Raw genomic sequence first — 24066 nt, 5'->3', positions numbered from 1 at the left:
CACAGCTAGCACCTATAAAATGAACCCCCCATGATGTTCTGTGGTGTCTCTGGGACAGACTCTTCTGCCCGTTATTGGTTTCATAAAACTTGATTACTTCTAAGAGTAAAATTCAAGGACTACCAGATCTTAGCAGAGACATTCAAATAGGGGAAAGATGAATAAAATGAACTTGTATACAATTAAATGATATTTTAATAAGCACGTTAGCTACCAGCTCCACCTGGGCTGATACCGACAACACAGTTACTTACAGAGTGCTGAAGATTGCCAACTTCTCTTTCTTTGAACTGAGTCTGCAAAGGCAAGTGTTCAGGCTGGAAGAAAACACAAAAAGATGTGCACTGTAAAACACATGGCAAAACATATCAACCACTAAGATTCCTATTTTTAAAAGAGCCAATCATGTCTTGTTATAAATGTCTACCAACTAAGCAAAATGTTCCACATGAGAGTAAGAAAAGCAACCATATTTTTTTAAAGAGTTTCACTCACTCTCTCCTGGCTCTTGACTTCTGGAAAGAAGAAAATATAGGGCTGGGCACAGTGGCTCTTGCTTGTAATCCTAGCACTTTGGGAGGCCAAGGCAGGTGGATAACTTGAGGCCAGAAGTTTGAGACCAGCCTGATCAACATGGTGAAACTCCGTCTCTACTAAAAATACAAAAATTAGCCAGGTGTGGTGGTGCACACCTGTAATCCCAGCTATTTGGGAGGCTGAGACAGGAGAATTGTTTGAATTGGGGAAGCAGAGGTCACAGTGAGCCATGATTGTACCACTGTACTCCAGCCTGGGCTACAGAGCAACCAAGATTCGGTTTCAAAAAGAAAAGAAAATATAGACAACATCTGCTGCAGAAGTTCTCATGCAAACTTGTTTACATCTTACATGAGGGTGAGCTCACCACAGAAGGTCTCCTGTCTTCTCAGAAGAGTCTGATATTTTGAATCAGGTAAAAGTGGTTTGGGGTGGTAATGAGACATTATTTTTTGTCTTTATACACAGATTTAAAGGCCATATGATCATCCTTTTCTTGCTTGCTAATCTCCCATCCTTATCCCCACCTTCCCCCCACACAGATTATAAAGCGAGTTCATTTTCAAACTTCACCCTAAGAAGAATTTTTTTCAGTTTTCCTCGGCTTACAAACACATGACTTACCCTTCAGACTTCAGTTCAAATATCACCTCTTTCATGAAGCCTTGCACAACACCCTCGAGCAGAGATGGCCACTCTTTTCTGTGCCTTCATAGCATTTATTATCACATTTATAAGTCTACTTGCTTTTCTCCTTATCCAGATTGAGAGTGCTGGTTGAAGTGTTTCACAAACATTATCTCACCTAATCTTTATATGTATAATACTTCAACAAAACTAGTATCTTTATTTTACAGATGACTAAAACTGAGGCTTAGTTATGCAAGTTGTCTCCAGTCACACAACTGGTAAGTGGTAAATAGTGATTCAAATGTGGCTTTGCCTAATTCCAAATTCTGTATTTTCACATCCTTGCTTTCATTTTAGTGTCTGGAAAATAGATGTTCAGTCAATATAATAAAATAATGCCTGAATGTCTCCACATGCAGGCATTACCTATCAACAAGCTCTGCATTTCACTATCTTTGCTCATACTGTCCCTTTTGTTTTGGAAGGACGAATCTCTGGGAGTAGAAATTCTACTTATCCAACATGGCCTGACTAAAGTCATTCTTTTTTTCACAAGGCTTGTCCACATTGCCTGTCAAAGTTAATCTCTTTACTCCTAGTTTTCCTATTGTTCTTGTTTTTATCTCTATTATAGCACACATCATGACTGTCTTGTTTTATAGTCCCTAATGTAACTTTCAACTCCAGTAAGTAGTGAGCCTTACTTAGCCATTGCTAATGGTCTGAATGTTTGTGTACTCCCAAAATTCATATGTTGAAACCTAATTGCAATGTGTTAGTACTAAAAGGTGGGGCCTTTGGGAAGTGAATAGGGTATAAGAGTGGAGCTGTCATAAATGGGATTAGTGCCCTTATAAGGGATTGAAGAGATCAGAGCTCTTCCCTTCCTTCTTATGAAGTTATAGTGAGAAGACAGCCATCTATTAGGAATAAGGCCCTCGCCAGACACTAAATCTGCTGATACCTTCATCTTGGACTTCCCAGCCTCTAGAAGTATAAGAAATACATTTCTGTTGTTTGTTAGCTACCTAGTTTATGGTGTTTTGTTACAGAAGCCTGAACAGACTAACATAGTCATTTTCCTCCATCCCTCTACCTTAATGTGGGTTTGTGCAATAAGAATAGTTCACTAATGAATTTATTGGAATCTAAACTATCATCAATTCTTGATGTCATATGTCAAGGTTATCTATATTATAAATTATGTGACATGTTCACTCCTCCTGTCAAAGTCAGCATAATTCTACAGTGCTTCCCACATGATCAGGTGATATTAACAGTACACACTGGTAAAAGTCCAAGGCAGGGGCAGTCATGGATGTATGGCCAATCACACATGGCCCCTGGGGTTTAATGCTTTTAATACTTTGCAGTTGCCATCTAAGATTTCTTAATAATTTCACTGTTAATTTCTGTTGTAAGTGGTCTAATGAGACAAAAAAGCATGCTTCAGGGACTTGTAGGCTAGGCTCACAGGCATCCCTGCCTCCTGCTATCTGTGTGGTTCTTGGCCACTGCTACCCCATCTTGCTGCCCCAGGTCCTACCTGGCCTCCCCCTCCCTGCCCCCTCTCCAGTGACTGCTGCTGTCCTCGGCCCAGGCAGATGCCTGGGCATTGGTTTAGGAGCACATGCCCACAGTCATGGTGCATATGGCAGGTGCCTGGAGGTCATGTCCCAGTGAAGATGAGACTCTCATTCACCCCCTATCTAGGTACCTAATAATGCCATCTTGACAGCCTTAATTTTTGAACATGGGGCCCAGCATTTTCATTTTGCACTGTGCCTCAGGAATTATGTAGCTGGTCCTGGTCAAAGGAAAATAGACTTGGGAAAAAATACCTTATATTAAAATCAGCATTTTCATTTGTTTCTTTGCCATTTATTATTCTCCATCCATTAAAACAGATAATTAAGAAATGATTTCACATCACTCACTGCTGCATCTAACTTGACAAGAGGTGGTGTAATCAGAAGCTTCTCTGTAAAGGGGGTGGGTGTGAATTTCCTAAGCCATGAGAAGAGTTAATCCATTTTTTTAAAAGTGGTATCTGGATATCTTTAAAAAATCAATTTACAATCTCATTTTCTCCCACTTCAAGTTTCCCTTTATTATAATAATAAAACCTAAATACATTTGTGTTGATTCTTAGGACAAGTCAGTAGAAGCCATCATAACCCACTACCTCTTTTACCAGCATCAAGGAACCTCTGACAGACATGCCACAGTCTGCTCATACCATTTTCTTCAGCAGTCCCTCATGTCTAATAGTGTGACTTAATTTCTAAGTCTGACACTTCTGGAAGGAAAAGGCAATTTAAGTGATGTTCTAAGCAACCTTGGCTTCCAAGAAGTAAACAGTAGCTACCAAATGGAGGGCAATCAAAGATTTCTGGTGGTTGTTTCCATTCCTTAACAGTAGTACGATCATGTTGAAAAGTTAAAAAAAAGGAAAAGAAATCTTGAACATAGCCTCTGGTAACAACATAGTCCTTGACTATTCCTTGTGGCAGTGTGGGGGAAAGCAGGGGTACAGTCAACACTGAAAGGGAGCATATTCTAGGAACACAGTGTTTATGGCCTCAAGAGTTCAAGGGAAGATTTGGTTGGAAGATATGCTGTTCTATGCTTATATTTAAAATTCCCAATGGTAAATTTAACATGACCGGAAAATAAATGATCATTCACACTTTGCTGAACACCCTGGGTTAAGAACTGTATTTGGTCATCACCTATTAAATGTGGTAACAACTTTCAAGTCTCTGGAAGTCAGTAATGCAGTGTCATAAGTAACAATATAACAAGTATTAAGTTAATAGTATTTGGGAACTACAGAGATAAATAATCTGTCTACTCTGCTTCAATACAAACAGATTTTAAAGAGCCATAGCTTTATGAGTAATAACAACATTGCTGTCTTTTTCTCATGGTAGAAGACTTTTTTTAAATAGCCAGAAGTGGTGAATTTGACAGTAAAGGACAAGAAGAGAAAGTTCTCAGACCTGAACAGGAAAAAATGGTGCCTGGACACTACAAACAATCTTCATGTGCACTGATCGGACAATAAGTGAATGGGTAAATTTCTTTTCTCTATCCCATATTCTGAATCTTCATCATTAAATCACTGTAACTTTTGTAATATAATATTTAGTAAAATTGTGTATGCAGACAAGGACCCAACACATCCTAGAAAAGGCCCTGCATTAGGGAACTGGGCTATGGAAAGCATTATGTATCTGTTTCTGCACTGTGTGGCTATATAAACTCTGACAAGATTTTGTGACATTGGCTCAATACATAAGGAACTTAAATCTAATGGCAGATGAGTACATGCTCTTTCTGTCAATCCACAGACCACCTGAAATGTTGCATAAACTAGCATCTCTTTTTATTTAATCAATTTTATTTTTTAGTGGTTTTAAGTTCACAGAAAAGTTCAGTGGAAAGTACAAATAATTCCCACATATTCCCTGCCCCCATGCCACAACCTCCACAACTATGAACATACTTGCACCACAGTGGCACATTTGTTACCATTGATGCACCTTCTCACACATCATCACCTAAAGTTTATAGTTTACATTAGAGTTCACTCTTGGTGTTGTAACAAACAGATTTTAACAAATGGATCATGACACGATCTACTCTTGTAGTATCATGCAGAATAATTTAACTGGCCTGAAAATCTCCTGTGTTCCACCATCCTCCCTAGCCACCCAACCTATAGCAATAATTTATCTTTTTCCAGTCTCTATTGTTTTACCTTTTCCACAGTATCATATAGTGGAAATCATTCAGTATGTAGCTTTTTCAGATCTTTCACTCTGTAATATGCATTTAACATTACCCATGTCTTTTCATGACTTGATGGTTTATTCCTTTTTAGCACTAAATAATATTCCATTGTCTGAATATATTAGTTCATTTATTCATTTGCATAATGGTTACTTCCAAGTTTTGGAAATTATGAATTGAGCTGCTATAAACATTCATGTGCAAGTTTTGTATGAACATAAGTTTTCACATCATATGGGTAAATATTAAGGAGTGTGATTTGCTAGGTTATATGGTAAGAGTATGCTTAATTGTTGTTTTTATGTAAAGATGGAGTCTTGCTCTGTCACCCAGGCTGGAGAGTAGTGGTACAGTCATGGTTCACTGCAGTCTCAAACGCCTGAGTTCAAGCGATCCTCCTCCCTCAGCCTCCCAAGTAGCTGGGACTACAGGCACACACCACCATGCCTGGCTAATTTTTTCAATTTATTTTTTGTAGAGACAGGGTATTGCTATATTTCCCAGGCTCGTCTCAAATTCCTGGTGTCAAATGATCCTCCCACAGTGTTGGGATTACAGGTGTGAGGTATATGCTTAGTTTTTTAAGAAACTGCCAAACTGTCTCCCAAAGCATCTATACCATTTTGTATTCCCACCAGTAATGAATGAGAGTCTCAGCTGCTCCATGTCCTCAACAGGATTTTTTTAAAAAAGTAATTAACAAAATATCTGTATTTGAAAAGTGTTTTAAATAATACTGTACATATGTTTGGTGACTAATATATATATACTGAATAAAACTACAATACTCTGATGGATACACAGCATATATTATATTATTCTTGTATCTTTTCCTAGAAAGCCTTGGGCTACTCTAAATCTGTAATACGTATTTCAACTTCTCTACTTACATGTACTATATTATAGCAATTTCTATTGAGTTATAATCCATATTCACTCTCTTGATTTGCTAACGTCACAGAGGCTTTCATCCCTAGTTTCTAAAGTGCTAATACTAGTTTTTTCAGGCTTGTTTTTAACTTTTATTTTAAGTTCAGGGGTACATATGCAGGTTTGTTACATAGGTTAATTGTGTATCATGGGGATCTAATGTACAGATTATTTCATCACCCAGGTAATAGGCATAGTATCCAATAGGTAGGAGTTGATTTTTTGTATAACGTGTAAGGAAGAGGTCCAGTTTCGATTTTCTGTATATGGCTAGCCATTTACCCTAGCATCATTTATTGAATACAGAGTCCTTTCCTCATTGCTTGTTTTTTGTTGACTTTGTCAAAGATCAGATGATGTTAGCTGTACAGCTTTATTTTTGGGCTCTCCATTCTGTCGTATTGGTCTATTATCTGTTTTTGTACCAGTACTATGCTGTTTTGGTTACTGTAGCCTTGTAATAACAGTTTGAAGTTGGGTTAACTTGATGCCTCTAGCTTTGTTCTTTTTGTTTATGATTGCCTTGGCTATTCAAACTCTTTTTTGGTTCCATATGAATTTTAAAATAGTTTTTCCTAATTCTAATTCCTTCCCAATTCAAGCAGTTTCCCAGCTTCCCTGTCACATCCTTGGGTAATTTCCCACTGCCACTCACCGCATACTAGACATAATTAAATATTTTAATGTGCACTCACTGTTTTTTTATGGAGTATAGAGTATATGAAGAACGTATAAATAATGAATATGTTATTTAATTACTTTGATTCTGGTCTCCTGCCTTAGAAAAAAGGAACAAATTACTATATACTGCTCTCCTATGCCTGTCAAGAAACTCTGAATCCAAGTTATAATACAACATTTTATAATTACTCTTTCCTTTTTAGTTCACTTCTATTTGTGCTTCTGCTATTCTCCCAATTCCACTGTTGACCAGGGAATTGTGTCTCTTTTCTTTACCCACCCACCAGAACTTGAGATTAATACCTAGGATTCTTGTTGAAATTATTTTTTATTCAACCCTAAACAAAGAGATTTCTGGAATTACTGGATCATAGAAAACCCAGTCATTTTCTCTGCAGAGTCCCTGTTCCATGACCTTCTTACTTCTTCCTTTTGTTTATTCTCTACAAGGTGCTCTGCATCTATCTGTTGGCATTTTCCCTCTCTTCTGCTTATAACTCCACAAGGCACTGTAAAAGTTTCATTTGATTGATATATCTTGCCCTAATGCTTCTTCCCTATACTGACAAGTGATACATTTTTACTTCTGCTTCCAGTCATGATGGAGAACTAATACCAGACTAACCTTCCTATCATAAACTAATAAAAAATTGGACAAAATATATAAAACAACAGTTTTCAGACACTGAACAACTGTGTTGTATAGGACTGGGATCCCAGATCATGGAAAAATACATATACACAAAATATCCACACACACTCCCACACACACACGCACATGTGTTATCTTTTGATAACTCTGTTTTTTTCTGGTGACGTAAGAAGAGAAAAATTCAAGAAGAGCACAGGATCTTGCTGAACTGGGGAGACAGAGTTCGGCATTTAGGAAAGTTGAGGTGAGTGAAATCTGTGGAACAGGGTCCTGAAGAAGACAAAGACACACATAAAAAAAGCTCCAGAAATCTGCATGAGAGTTCCCTGGGCAGCATACTAGGCTGGGCATGCACAGAGCAAAGAATAACTGTTGGAGAAAGAAAATTTGCTAGGGAGCTGTTATCTTAACAATTACCAGAACTTGATTAGAGTTGAGTGACACTTATTGATCCAACCAGCTGAAGTAGAAAATCCTCACTGAACATGTGAGACATCCAGCAGAGACCCAGGTTCACACCTTAGAAGGCTAAAGTAGCTCTAGAAGATAGGCTACTCTATAACCATCCTAACAAAACTTAAAAACAAATTCCAGAAGATCAGGTTCCAGAAGATCAGGTTGATCTTGAAGTAAATTAACTGATTTCCAGAAAATAACTGAATTCTTATTAAGAAATAAGAGCAAAATTCAAACAATTGAAAACATAACATTCACAGTGTCCAGCATCCAATTAAAATGTACTGACCATGATAAAACAAAAAAGTGGGATAAAATAAGTATATAGAAACTAAACCAGAAATAACATGTCTTAGTCTGTTTTGTGTTGCTATAACAGAATACCACGGACTGGGTAATATGTAAACAATAGAAGGTTATTTGGCTCATGAAGGCTGGGAAGTTCAATATCAAGGTGCTAGCATCTGGCAAAGGCCTTCATGTTACATCATTCTACCGTGGAAAGCAGAAGGCCAGGCAAGCATACAACGCAGAGAGAAAAGTGGGGCTGGAGTCTCGAGATAACTAACCCACTCCAAAGATAATGGTATTAATCTATTAATGAAGGTAGAAGGTGATTAGATCAATAGTATTACAATGGCAATTAAATTTCAATATGACTTTTCAAAGCATAACATGACATACGATGAAATTAGCAGAGAAAAACTTTAAAATGGCTATTATAAATATGTTTAAGGCTATAAAGGAAAACATGAACACAACATGAGAGTTGACAACTATAAAAAAGACCAAAAATAACTTTAGAGCTAGAAAAAAATACAATATCTGAAATGGAAAAAGTCACTGGATGGCCTTAGTAGCAGAGTAGACACTGCAGAAGAAAAAATCACTGTACTTAAAGGCAGAATCTATCAATACAAAAGAACAGAGGGAAAAAAGGCTGAAAAAATTGAATATAGTCTTAGTAATCTGTGAGATAATATAAAAAAATCTACCATTTGTATAACTGGAATCACAGAAGGGAAAACTATAATATTTGAAGAACTGCCAAAATTTTCCAAATTTTATGAAATATATAAACCTACAGTACTATGAAGCTCAGTGAACCCCCAAAATGGTAAACATAAAGAAAGCCACTCTAACACCTTTCAAAATCTAATTGCTAAAAACTAACAATAAAGAGAAAATCAAAGATGTAGCTAAAGGGAAAAACAAGACATAGTTTAATCAGAGAAATAAAGCATTATCACTGGCTTCTCACTAGAAAAAAAAGGAGTATAGAAGACAATAAAACTATAATTTTAAAGTGCTAAATGAAAAAAAAACTAGAATTCTATATCCCATAAAATATTCAAAAATAGGCTGGGCATTGTGGCTCACGCCTGTAATCCCAGCACTTTGGGAGGCTGAGGCGGGCAGATCACTTCAGGTCAGGAGTTTGAGACCAGCCTGGCCAACATGGTAAAACCCTGTCTCTAATAAAAATACAAAAAAATTAGCCAGGTGTGGTGGCGGGCGCCTCTAACCCCAGCTACTTGAGAGGCTAAGGCAGGAGAATCACTTGAACCTGGGAGGCAGAGGTTGCAGTGAACTGAGACCGAGCCATTGCACTCCAGCCTGGGCAACAAGAATGAAACTTTGTTTCAAAAAAAAAAAAAAAATAGTGAAATAGAGAAAAAAAATTGTTTTATCAGTAGATCTGTAACATAAGAAATGTTATGGAAAAGGTATTCAGGTTGAAGAAAACGGACTTCAAACATAACTTTATCAGTTTGTAGTTTTAAGAAAAGATACATTATGGTTTAAAACAAAAATAGTAATAATGTATTGTCAGGTTTATAACGCAGGGAGAAATAAAATGCATAAGATGATAAGAAAAGAAGGAAAAATTGAAATGCATATTAAAATTCATCTAATATATATGAAGTAGTATTATGTAATATTAAGGTAGATAGTGATAAGTTAAAAATGTGTATGCTAAATACTAAATAAATGTATTTAAATTAAAAAATACTTAATCACTCAGCTAATTTAAAAGAAGGCAGGAAAAGTGAAAAAAAGGACAAAGATCCAATGGGACAAACAGAAGACAAATAACAAGATGATGGACTTAAGCCCAACCACAGCAATAAATAAGTTAAGTAAAAGTGGCAATAAACATAAACATAGCAATTTAAGGTAAGGATTTTCAGATTGGTAACAAGGCAATACCCAACTACATGTGACCAATATGAAAATTATTGTAAATATGTTAAGACATAGGTTGGTTAAAAGCAAAGGGATGGAAAAACACACACTATACACAAATCATAAAAAAAAAAGTCTGAAAACCAGAGTACCTATAGTAATATCAGACAAAGTAACTTCAGGACAAATAAAATTATCAGAAATCAAAAAGGATCTTTCATAAATGATAAAAGGATCAGTTTATCAAGAAGACATAACAATCCTACATCTGTACATATCCAATAAGAGAACTACAAAAATATATGAATAACCGACAGAATTGGAGAAATGGATATATTCACAAATGTAGTAGAAAATAACATTCCCATCTTAGTTACTATAGAAATGAAAAAGGAAAATCAGTACATATTTATAAGACTTGAACAACACTATCAACCAACTTGACCTAAGTGACATTTATAAACTACCACATCCAACAACAGCGTAACATACATTAGTTTCAGTACACATAAAAACATTCACTAAGACAGACTATACGCTGGGTTTTAAAAGAAGTCTCAATATACTTAAAAGATTGAAGTGAAACAGATATATTTTCTAACCATAAAAAAATTAATGAAAAATAAATAATTAAAACATTTGAAAATTTCAAAATGTTTGTAAAATATACTTCTAAATAACTAATTAAGCAAAGAAATAAAAGATAAACTAGAAAATATTTAACTGAATAATGATATCTTAAAAAGCCAAAGTTTGCATAATTTCAAACAAAGAAGTGCTCAAAGGAAACTTTGTATTTTTAAATGCTTGTATTAGAAAAGAAGAAAGGTCTCAAATTAATGATCTAAGCTTAAGAAACTGAAAAAAGAACAAATTAAATCCAAAGGAAGTAGAAAAAAAGAGTGAAAAATCAATAAACAAGCAAAACAAACACACAAACAATGGAGAGAATTAATAAAATCAAAATCTGTTTCTTTGAAAATATTAATAAAATGGGAAAACCCCTAGCAAGAAAAAGAGAAAACACAAATCAATATCAAAATGAAAAAGGTGACATTACTGCTGATCCCATATAAATTAAAAGGATAAAAAAGTGTATTATGAAAAATTTGATGCCAATTAACTTTGACAACCTAGATGAAACTAATAAATATACTGAAAGGCACAATTAAAATCCTTCCACAAAGAAACTCCAGGCCCAGATGATTTCACTAGTAAATTCTACCAAACATTTTAAAGAAGGAATAACACTGCTCTTAAAAATTATTTCAGCAAATGGAGAAAAAGAGAATACTCTGAAACTCCTTTTATGAGATTAACATCATCTGGATACTAAAACCAGAAAAATATATTACAAAAAAAGGAAAAAGGTTTTTTTCTTCACAACATCCCAAAACTTTAAACCAAAATGGTCCTCAACAGATGAATGAATATAAAAAATTATAGTATACTCATAAAATAGGACACTTCTCAGCAATAAAACAAAGTTTATTCATGCAATAACATGGGTGAATCTTAAAAACATTATACTGAGCAAAAGAAATTGGACGCAAAAGAGCACACTGGGATTCCATTCATGTGAGGTTCTTTTAAAATGGCATAACTAATATATTGTGACAGAAATCACAACAATGGTTGCCAGAGAAAGGAGGTGTGTGGGATGATGGTGGTGGTAGTGGTGATACTGATGGTGGAGGGTATACATGAGAAATTTTTCAGGTGATGGAAAAGTTCTTGCTTGGGGCAATGGTTACATCCACGTACACATTTGGCAAGGCTATGAAAATGTACACTTAAAATATGGCATGGTATTATGTAAACTCCAACTCAATAAAGTTTTTTTTAAAAAAAACTCTAACTTGTCATTTTATTATAATTACTCCGTTTTGGAGAAACATGGGTAGGGAGATTAAGTAAACTGAGAAGTCATTGACATAGTCTGGAATCTGCTATGAAAAAAGTACATATTAAATTCTTAATAAATACTTTACAACAGACTGTCCCTGATGCAGAAGTTTCTCCATTACAAAGTATCCAGTTGCTTATTTGGATGACTGAGTTCCTAATCTAGAGAGATGATTTCTCCACACTAAAGGAGCAACACATAAAGAACTGGCCATCATATATAATTCACAAAATATGGATTCTTCAAGGCATATAGGATATTACACTCATATCTATTAAGTACCTCTCTAAAAGAATTAATATATTATTAAAACTGTGAACCAAAGATTGATTTCTTTTTCACTTTTTTAAATAGTTATGAGAGAGGTCGACTTTGTTTCAGGATCAGCAACTATAAAGATTGTACACTAATCAGGGAAAATTTACAACAATGTTAATTAGGCAGTTGTTTAATGAGATACATAATTGTTACTATTCTCCAAGATAATTACACATATGGGTATGCTAGTCATATAAATGTCTCTTATTATTTTAGCAGACCCTTAGTATTCACGGATTTAACATTGCTGGTTCCAAGCATTCATGAGTAAGCTTAAAAGGTTTATGACAGGTAGTAATTTATAATTTTGTTGAGACATAAATTGGAATCAAGACCTGGAAGGTTTTCAATATGAGGCTAATCATTTAGCTATATCCATTTCTCAAGGTATCTTTTATTCTCAACTCTTATATATGAGTTTTATAAAAGATAGGGGTATTCAGTAATGCAGGGTTTCTCAAAATTCTATGAAGTATTCTCTGTGAATGTCAATGGGGTTGCTGTATTATTAATCAACTTTTTTCTTTTAAATTTGAAATTTTGTCTTTGTTATTTTTTAAGTTAATTATTAGTTCTCTAATATCTACAATCAGTTGTGATCAGTGCAGACTGCCATCACATATTATACAAGTTAAATGTGTAAAGTCTGCCTGGATCTTTTTTTTTTTTTGAGACAGAGTCTTGCTCTGTCGCCCAGGCTGGAGTGCAGTGGTGTGACCTCGGTTCACTGCAAGCTGTCTCCCGGGTTCACACCATTCTTCTGCCTCAGCCTCCCGAGTAGCTTGGACTACAGGTGCCCGCCGCCACACTCAGCTAATTTTTTGTATTTTTAGTAGAGACGGGGTTTCACCATGTTAGCCAGGATGGTCTCGATCTCCTGACCTCGTGATCTGCCCATCTCGGCCTCCCAAAGTGCTGGGATTACAGGCGTGAGCCACCGCGCCCAGCCAGTCTGCCTGGATCTTATTCCCCAAGACTTGAGATTTATTTGCTTATAGTTCCTCTGTCCCAACGTCTTCTGTCTGTGTATTACATCCCATAAATCCTTTCCTGTTAACCCACTAAGAGAATGACAGATTTCTCCCAAACCACACATGCTGCTATCAGAGTAGGTGCTCAGTAAACACTTACTGAAAAGCTATCATTGCATAGAAACTGACTCCCACTTTTAGTCAGAGGTCCCCACAGATATCTTGGGTGCTAGCTTTGTTGAGAAACCTGTGCCAGCTGGACTAGAAATCTTGAGGTCTGAATTACTACTTGGAAAGAACAGGGCAGAGATAGGTCTGAGATGGTTCATGGGAAGGGAGTGAATGCTGTGAAAAGACATTCTAGATCCTTGGGACTTAGATAGACTGGAGGAGAGGTTCTAGCATTTAAGAAAGAAGGCAAGAGAACATGAAAGTTGGCTCAATAATGGCAACATGATTAAAACAGACAGCATTAGGCTCAGCTTAGGTAAAACTACAATTACAACTTATAAGGACTGACAAAAGATTCTTCCCTTACTACCTGCCTTATCCATTAGCTAATACTCCTTTTTAATTTTTTACTATACAATCTCAGGCTAAAAGCTTCAATGCAAATGTCTCAGAGATTTAACATCTCAATATAATTACATTTTCCTGAAAGTATAATATAGCCAAGTTTTATTACAGCCAAGATTTATAGTAAGACAAGCACTGTTTAAGATGCTTTGGTTATACTCATAGTCTTACACTATGCCCTTGAGGCAATATCACTGTCCCCATATCACAGATGAAGAAACTGAGGCCTAGAATGATTGAGCAACGGTTCCAAGTATTTAGAGCTAAGATTCAAATACATCTTTATGTAACTCCAAAGTCTGTGCCTTAAACCATCACATAAAACTTCCCATCTTGAGTATATCCAGTCTCTTAATCTGCTTGCAGAAAGGGGCTAAAAAGTGGGAAGACAATGAACATTTGAGAAGGCAGATGGCATATAAGTGAGGAGAAAGACTAGTGATGCTCAAGACTGGCGAGCTTTGCCACATGCTCTGGTTTATCGTCATCCATACGAGTCTAAGGTACTTCACCTCCTGCTTGAGCTCCAGCCTCAATTAGAGGAAAACAAAGGCAAGGCTTTTCTCAAGCAGTAATGAGACTCTGAGAGTTTCCCATTCTGCCCCAGCCCAGGGCTGAACATACAGTGGTCATTTGTTGTAGGATAATGCCTTAAAAATTTATTAGGAGGGTATTTCCCCTCTCTTTTTGAGTGTTTGTTTATACTCACAGTGATATAGTGCAGTACCTCAAAATGCAATGTCTAGTCCCCTAATTTGTAATATTATAGATTGTAATGAGTCAGTTAAAGAAGAAATGACTATAGAAAGAAAGTCCTCATGGCTAACTTTTCAAATACAGGCTGCTATCATGAGGTTTATTTGCAAGATAGAATATTGGATATTTTATCCCACAAGGTAGCACTGAATTTTTCTGAAGTCAACCACAGAGTTGTAACAGCTTAGTTGTTGAAAATGCTGTCTTAACCAAAAGGAAGGCAGTGTTTCTTGTTATCACTGGTAAATAAATTTCATTACTTCTACTGAGTATACATTCTAGGTTTTAATTTTTCAAAGTGAAATTTGATACGACACATTTTAATGAAATTTCTTATCTTGGTTTATGGTCTTGCTTAATTCTCATATTAAAATACACAAGAAAGTGATACTTTACCTAAATTGTAATACATATGCAAAGCAAAGTACCTAATTAAAGCAGACAGATGGTAAAGGTGATGAATTATTTGCAGGCAAATGATATCCAAATATAATTCCAAGATGTTCTTAATCATAAATCCTAACCATTTCTGGGGTACAAATGCACATATGCACTGTTTTCCATAACTAATAAATGCCTACACATTTTAACACCAGAAAACCATGTTGTCATTTTCACAAGGGGCATCTCTGCTTTTCAATGCGATGCCCTAATGCTGTACCTATTTACCCACTCATACCATTTTATCTCCAAATTTTCCCATAAGGTAAACCTTAGTTTCATCAACACACCCAAACACCCTCAAGATGGTAGCTGTCTTTTCTGTATCAAGCACAGTATTGTCACAAAGCCATCAAGTAGAGAAATATCACCTGTCATCATACTACACAGTATCTTAAAAAATACACATCTTAAAAGATGTGTTCTCAGAGAAGCTATGCCAAAAATCATTCCATTACTGCCTAGATGTTGTAATGATCAAAATTTTACATGCTAAAATAAGAACCAAAATTGAATTCCTCTCTAGAGATCATTAATATGGGCCTTCCCAAATCTCATATTTAATCTAGCATCTAAGTTCCTTCTTGCTTTCTGTCTTCCTTATCTACATGTATAATAAATATCGATTAGATAAAAATTAGATAAATATTTTTAAATAATAAATGAATAAAAAGGTAAGGGTATAGATAAATGTGGGCCTCCTTAAAAATGCCACCTTATTTCATACATTAACTCAGTTCTTCTTTTTAAAAACTTAATTTTTATGTCTTTTTGAAATAACCATAAGTAATTTCAAAGCTAACTGCTGACCCTTAACTCAAAGAACTAGAAAAAGACACTCTGTTAAGATTTTCTAAGTGGTTAATAATTTATGCCATTCTTTGCAAAAATAAGAGTAAAAATTAAAACAGAAAAGGCCGCCTAAAATCTTCAATACGGAATGTATTTTAGTTCCTAAAACAACAGGCTATATACTAAGTGAAGAATGCCAGTTCCCTTATATTCCTTCCTATTGAAAGATGAGACAATACAGAAATAATTTCCCTTACCAACAATCTAGTTTTCCTATTGAGGGTGTAATAGAAATGTAGCAAATGAAATACAAAAGGGCCTCTATCCATTTACCTAATGGTTACTTTCTAGAAGCCTTCTAAGTTGTCTCTTGAACATATTTAGTTAATACTTACATGTATTTTTGGGGGGATCTTAAATTTAATGATATTTTTCAACATTTTCCCAGAAGAAAAAAAAAAGAAAATAAAGGTAACATATATAGTTTCTCCTTCTGAAGGAAAATAACCTAATAATGGTTAAGAAGGTAAAATACAAAGAGACACTGTCTGCTATGGAAAGTTAATATTAACTTTCAGGAACGCCAATTTTTTAAATATAAAACCCAAAGAATGCAGTTTTATTTGAATTGAGAAGTAACTGTAGTCTCAATTTGGCATTTCCCCCCACAAAGACACTAAAGTTTTAAGTGACCTGCACAGAGGCAGCTTGAGCTAGAACTCAGTTTATGAGTTAAGGAGAGCCAGGAGCATCAGTGATTTGAATGAAAATTCACAGCACCAGTGACTTTAAAAGGAAAGTGAAGCAGATAATACAAAAGCTGGAGAATCCTTCCAGTGAAGGTAGGCTGCAATGATTAATAAAATGAGTCAAGGATTTTTCTTGTTTTCAATGCACCCTACCGTGTCACTATTTAATTTTTACATAGTGATACTGACTTAGATGCTACTCCATGAGGCAAGAACAGTGAAAACTATTTTCTCTTCATGTACACGTAATTCATATGGCCAAATAGAGTTTGGGTATTTTCTTCTGGCCCCTAAAACAGGCTAATAACTACAAATAACAGGCCATCTACTTAGTGTGGAGTTGGTAAATGTCATTGCAGGATGACATTTCTTGACCTGATAGTGAAAGGAGTCACTCTATTAAGATAGGAACATTTTCACTGTAACAAATAACTAAATGTAGACTTTTGGAAAAATAGTAGAGGAAATAAATGTTTTAAAATACCAATGCAAAAAAACATTTAACAGTTAAAAACATTATTTTACCTACTCCCTGAACAAAATTGGATGGCCCCACCCTCTGGGTGACCCTGGCTGGAATTGGTAATACTTATGGAGACCTCCTTGGGAGCCATCAGAGGGTGTTACTGAAGCAGAAGCAGCTCTTCCCTCGGTCCCAGGAAGTTAGTTAAAACACAATGAGAAATGTCATCATGTTTGCAATATCTAGTTTGAAATCTGATGAGAATTGTGGTTCTGTGTCTATGAGAACTGAGCTCTACAGAGGTGAATGGACTGAAAATTAATAATTTGATGTTCTGAAATAATCTCATCCTAAGTAATATCTACTTGTGAAAGAATGTATGGGCCCTGTCCTCCAGGAATCTATAATCTTGTTTCATGTGGCTTGTCATTCAAACGGTTAAACAACAAAGCGAGGCAATTTGAACACAAGTGGGAGGCCTTTCTATGCTTTTACTTGTCTTTATCTCCCATGGTACTGATACAAACAGAAGACACTGGGGAGAAGAGGGTAGTTGCCTGGCAAAGGTCCCACCCTCAAGCCTGGAGACCAGCGGCCCTAAATGGGGACAACATTCCTGTTTTCATGCCCAAGAAGTTGCCTTTTGGCCCACCGTGCCCACTATCCTGTACCCATATAAACCCAAACCCCAGGCTCCAAAAGCTGACCAGCAGGCAAGGAGAGGAGGGGACAAGCAGATGGATGGCGGAACAATGTGACAGAGAAATAGAGAAGAGGAGCAACATTTGAACACTGAGAGGAGTTTGGCTGGGGGTGGTGGAAGAGGAGTTTGGCTGCTGGATGGCCAGGCTCCAGGGGAAGATCATCTTCCCACTCCATCCCCGCTGCCAGCTCCCCATCCATTCCACTGAGAGCCACCTCCACCACTCACTGAAATCCTGCATTCATCCTTCAAGTCCGCACTCATCCATTGAGTCCGTGTGTGACCCAATTCTACCGGGACACTGGACAAGAGCTCAGGATACAGAAAGTTGTCACACTGGCCTTCTGCCCTTGCAGAAAGGCAGAGGGTCCACTGAGCTGGTTAACACTCAAGCTGTCTACAGACAGCAGGGCTAAAAGGGCACACTGTAACACATGCACACCTGGGCTCTTGCACCTGTCTGTCTGCATGCTCGCCCCACCCCCCAGCCCCCAAACCTCAGTGGTTTGAGCAGCAGTGGCGATGGAACAGGCAAGCCACAACCCTGCTGTATGTCCTGCAAGGGGGATCAAGGAACCCTCCCGTTTTAGTACCCAGCACACTGTAGACATGTAACTACCTGCTGACCTAATATTATTAAATGGCTAAATCACTACAAGTCCACAATCTCTCATTTGAAACTCTTAGGACCAGATGTGTTTTGGAATTCAAAATTTTTCTGATTTTAGAAAAGTGATAGGTACATATTCCATATATTTATAAAGCACCTCCCGCAGGATATGGTACAGAACCCCACGATCAAGCACATCAATATATCCGCAGTGGAAAATTGAATGTTCATATTAAGTGAGAAAAATGATTATAAATAACACTGTGAGAATCAGTAGTTCAGCTCAGATTTGAGTGCAAAATGGGTTAGGAAAAACTTGATTTGCTTAGAGATTTTTGAAACTGTAGATAACACACTGAAGACTTAAAATACAGACTACAGAAATGACAGGGGTTCAGAGGCTAGAGCAATCAACATAAGCTGTGAAGAGGTAAGGTTAACCAGTATTAGTGAGGACTCACACTTTATTGGTTGGATGGGAGAACTCACTTGAACATACTGGGAGTACTGGGTTAGGTATGGTGGAGTCAGATCACATAGGGCTAGACTGAGAGTCCCAAGCCTACAGAGCCACCCAGATCCTAGGTGAAAGCAATACAGTGAGAGCAGGACTTGAGAAACATTAATCTGGATGATGACGATAATGATAATGATGATGATGACAGCTAGGTTCTCAAAGCCCAGGAGAATCCAGGATTTTACTATCAACAATAGGGAGTGAAGAAGGGGAAACAAAACCATGCAAAAAACACCAATGGACTGTAATCAAGTATGCAGAAGCTGCAGGTGTACAAAAAAAAGAGAAGAAATAAGAATAAATGTAGGCTGTACACTTTACTAAAGGCTTGTGAGACAAAAGGATATTGTTTGTCTATGAATGGATAGCCGTGTGGATAATAAAAGAGATTATTAGTATACACTGAGTCTAAGAGTGAGGAGGATCATATTCTACCCAGGAAATCAGAACACAGATTTTTCAAAACAACAATAGAAGGAGAAAGGAATACCAGCTCAACTGAAGAAAGGAATGTATTACAGGGGCTGACTACAGGGAGAAGTGACTGTTCTTCAAGAGAGGACAAAGACTGTAAATTCCCTGGGTGGTGAGTGAGCAGCTCATATTACAGACATTGAACCAATTGTGAGGTTCAGGGAGGTGGAGCAGAAGGTATAGGACCGCCATGAACTGAAACAGATGTGTAAGAGTTTATAAGCCCCTGCAGAGGATCTTGACTGAAAAAATCATGTATGATTACAGGTAAAAGATCCAGAAGAGGTGGAAGCTGTTCATGTCTTGATAATGAGATGTAAGAAAATGGGAGGGGCTAAATGTTATCACCTGGAGGAAAAGATCACTGGTCTTGTAAAGATGTGGAGCAGATGCAGGTTCAGAAATAGATCTTCCTTGTTCACAGAGATTAAGCATCTTGTATTAAAGGGGAGTGACATGATCTTGGAATAGGAGTCATGTTTTCCTAACAGACCCAGAAAGGGTAACACATCAAAGAGAATATGCACCATCTGTGTATTAAAGAAAAAGGCACAATTGTTTACTTTTGATTGTAGCCCTGTTTCTAAATGAATGTGGCATTTGTATGAAAGTTGCTTGGAGGAAAAAATGGAAAGATCATACCGGATATAAGTGACTTCAAAAGCTGTAAAAAATCTTCTATCACTTTTTTTCCCAAAGCAGCTTGGAATGATTTGCTGCAATCTCATGTTTAGCTCAAACCTGAGGAAACTGGATAATATAGGGTAGAACACAAAGGTTCTTAGAACAACGTGTGCAGGATTTCACAAATAAGTCTAGGTGCTATAAAGTGTATAGAAAACTGAGGCCTCCAATATGCATGGTAAATGGCAGATCAAGGAAACAGGCCAATAGGAAAAATATTCACCTGATAACAATTTGTGGGTGGAGAATTCTATAATGAGTATTATGTCACCATTAAGAACGAAAGTTTAATTTGTTAGCATGTTCAATAATTCAACTTTAGGACCCACTTTCCTTTTCTTCCCTTCTATTAATAATATCATTTTTGAACACAATACCATCTTACATTTAAGTAAGGTTTGAAGAAATATAAGCTTGTAAAAAATGAGCACATAAAGAATCTGAGTTAATCCAAAGTTCTGTAAAACAAAATCCAAGACAACTCTAGACACTTTAAATGTGTAAAAGTAGACGGAAATGATATTATTTTTATTTCTATCCTTCCTCATCCAAGATCTAAACATGTTTATGACACCTCATATATATCTTAACATAGTATCATTAAGCCTTATGCATCAAAGTGACAAGTGCCCAGAACAATATATGATGTGTGGGTATGCTTGTGTGCACATGCATGAGTGTATGTGGAGCTGGAAGTAGGGGAGTGATGGTGATAAGGGGCACTAAAATGAGGAAGTTAGAAGGAAGAAAGAGGATCATGAAGGGAAGCAGCTGCTACAAATACAAGGGAAAACGACAAGCACTAAGATTACAGGGCTTAAAAAATCTACTTGTAGAACTCATGGAGAAAAGTCTTAAAATATGGCAAGTGTCCATAAGAAAAAGGAGTTGTGACAGTACAAAGTATCCAATTTCTTTATTTTAAAATATCATTTTAGTTGAATCTGCATATCGTTCAAAACAAGAAGATGCAGAATATTTAGGTAACTCTTGTCAGTAAAAATGCCTCAATGTTTCTTTATTTCATAAAATGTTGAAAATAATCTACTTCAAGTACATGGCTACAAATCTGTGTAACAGACCTTTAGCAAGGCAAGTTGGATAATGAAGTGAATTGTTCTAAGAAAATATGTGAACTTTACATTGTAACTTAATTTTTTTTTTAACTTACCAGGAGATGACATGTGTATCTTTGAACTGTTTTGAAGAGGTTTTTTTTTTTTTTATGAGGTCCCACCCACATGTGCAGTAAGGTCATATAATATCTCTATAAATAGGTTTCAAATGTCAATATGCACTGGTGTATGGAGCTTTGTCCCACAAAGATGTAAAAGCACCTGATGTGTTGGGAAATGATGGTATATTAAATTGCAGAAGGTGAGCATCTTCTGGGTACAATCCCAGAGGCTGTGGAATAACATAACTACTAAAGTCTAAGGTTATCCTCAACAACTGATGAATGAGAAGTAGCACACTTGCTCAGCCCCTTTCATTGATGAACCTAAAATGTTAGTGCAAGTAGTCCCTCAGGACTATGGAGAAACAAATGCCCTCCTTTTACATGAGGAAACAGAGTTGAGGTGAAAGGATTTCCCCCAAGGGTTCACTCATGATGGAGCTGGGACACAAATCCAAATCCATGCTCCTTGACTGGTAGGCCAGTGATCTTTTCAGTACTTGAAACCCATTGTAGGCTCTTGAGCTAGACTGCACAGGTTCTAATTCTACCTCAAATAGATGGTGGCACTAATAAAGTGATTAACTTTCTGAGCTTCAGTATGCTCATCTTAAAGGTGAAGATAATAACGGCATGTGCTTCACAACGTTGTTATGAGAATTTCATGAGGTAATATGTATAAAGAACTTACAACAATGCCACACATTTAGAAAATGCTAAATAAATATAAGCTCTAATTAGTATTGACATATGTTCTCTTGGTTGGTAGGCAGCAAGGAATAGAAGAACCCAAATTCAGAAGCTGTATATTAAAGATGATCCTGGTAAAATTACTTAATCCTTGACAAAGATTCCTTGCTTGGCCAAACTTGAGTCTTCTGAACCTTCTTCAAGGCCCATCTGTCCACTTCCTCATAAAATCTGTGTTTTAGCAATCCCTGCTAAGTTAGTTTAGCAAGAATCTCCCGCCCTCAATATATGATCATCCCAGATAGCTCATCAGGTGCTTCATCCTCCACTACCTCCCAGGTAATGTCTGATCACACTGCCCTGTCTTCAACAGGAATCCTGTTATGTTGGTTTAGCCAGAAGTTCCCCTTACCTCTGATGCTTCCTCTTAGTAATTTTTCATCCACTGACCCCTACTCTGCTCCTTTGCTATAAATGCCCACTTGCATATGCTGTATTCAGAATTAAGCCCAATCTTTCTCCCCTATTGCAAGACTCCCTATACCTATTTCTATGGTCCTGAATAAAGTCTGCCTTACTATGCTTTAATAAAAGTATCACTGAATGTTTTTTTTCCTTAATACCCCTCAAAGCCTCAGTTTCCTCACTGACAGAAGGGAGAAAACAGTAATTTCTACCTGAGGGGTTGACTGTAAGGATTAAATGACACAGTTCATGTAAAGTGCTTGTAACAATGCCTATCATATAAGTAGCACTCAATAAATAATAGCTATTATTCACAATATAGTAATTCAATAAAAGCTTTAACTTTTTATCACCAACCTAATTCCATCCTACCCCCACTTACTGTCCCCCTCTACCTTTCACTTTTCTTCATCTTCATGCCTAATAAAGAAGAACACAGCCGGAGATTTATGCTTCAACATTAAATATGGGAAGGAAGAATAAAAGTTTAAAGAGGATTTCACTTAATATATAAACAGCCAAATGTATCCATCAGTGGATAAGAGCTCACACTTTGGATAGAGACAAAGGGGGGCACACAAGAACATTTTCAACTGGCCAGTATATCACTTAGTAGCATAGCAATGGTTTTGTTAAATGCCAAGCTAGCTAATAACTAAAGAACATACTTTCCTCTCATATGCTATCAGTGGCAGTGTACATTGGTACAAAGTATAAATTTATTAGCAATAACCATCAAAATTAAAATCTATGTATCCATGAGTTTTCACTTCTAAGGGATTCATCTGATTGGTATGCTTCCATATGCATTAATATTTATATTTGCAATTTCATTACTGCAGCTGAATATAACACTGTTGCCCTAATTCTTAGTTTGAGATTTTAGGCATCTTTCCAGGAGTTAGTTAGGAGATAAATAGAATGTACTTGTCGCTGAGTGTTTTAATGGAGAAAGGACATCTTCACATTAGACCATGGAAGCGAATGGAATAATCATCAACAACTTTAAAATGTGCTCTAGTAACTGTGCTTATAATCTATTAATTTTCTATGACAGTGCATTTTACTTATCCTTGAGCATAATTTAACAGGCAAAAATATTTATTGACACTATCCCAATATCATGTTGTACTATGCTTGATGTCAAATTTTGATTTAAAACATCAAGCATCTTGAATATCCAACTGTGCTTTAAAAAAAAAAAAAAAAAGTTTGCGCTTGTAATCCCAGCACTTTGGGAGGCCGAGACGGGCAGATCACGAGGTCAGGAGATCGAGACCATCCTGGCTAACATGGTGAAACCCCGTCTCTAATAAAAATTACAAAAAATTAGCCAGGTGTGGTGGCAGGGGCCTGTAGTCCCAGCTACTCGGGAGGCTGAGGCAGGAGAATGGCATGAACCCGCCAGGCGGAGCTTGCAGTGAGCCGAGATTGCGCCACTGCACTCCAGCCTGGGCGACAGAGCGAGACTCCGTCTCAAAAAAAAAAAAAAAAAAAAAAAAAAAAAAAGTTTGAATAGTCCTGATATACTAGTATAAGCTACATTTGTCCTAGGATTTCCTTTCTTTGTGAATAAAGAAAAGTATATGTTTTCTTTTCCCTAATCATTATTCTAGTAATCCGAAACCCCAGTACAAGGTAATATAGGGAGGACTATAGAATTTAGAGCTAAATGATATAGATTTTTAATAAATGCAGATCTAACGATCTATCCATCAATGTACTGAATGCCTAATGTGTGCCAGACATATGCTAAAAGGCAGCAGTAGAGGATTCAAATAATTAAGGCATGCTCCTATCCTCGATTGTGATTAGCTTTGAAAACCTATATTCTTTCGGTAGTCTCTGAACTTTCCTTTGCCCAGAATCTGCTTCTGCAAATTATCCTCATAGCAGCTTGTGAATT

General features: G+C 36.6%; 1 protein-coding gene across 2 annotated transcripts in view; it reads right to left on the bottom strand.

Moving 5' to 3' along the window:
- The window catches only part of NECTIN3 (nectin cell adhesion molecule 3), a 130792-nt gene that overhangs the window by 8745 nt on the left and 97981 nt on the right, over window positions 1–24066 (bottom strand). For both annotated transcript variants that reach the window (XM_024928162.4, XM_034957067.2), the window contains exon 8: window positions 255–317. In XM_024928162.4, the coding sequence (XP_024783930.2) occupies window positions 255–317 (63 nt within the window). The remainder of the gene's footprint in view (window positions 1–254; window positions 318–24066) is intronic.

The sequence above is a fragment of the Pan paniscus genome, chromosome 2 (assembly GCF_029289425.2).
Source record: "Pan paniscus chromosome 2, NHGRI_mPanPan1-v2.0_pri, whole genome shotgun sequence".
Taxonomy (NCBI): Eukaryota; Metazoa; Chordata; class Mammalia; order Primates; family Hominidae; genus Pan; species Pan paniscus.
This window is presented reverse-complemented; position numbering and strand designations above follow the sequence as displayed.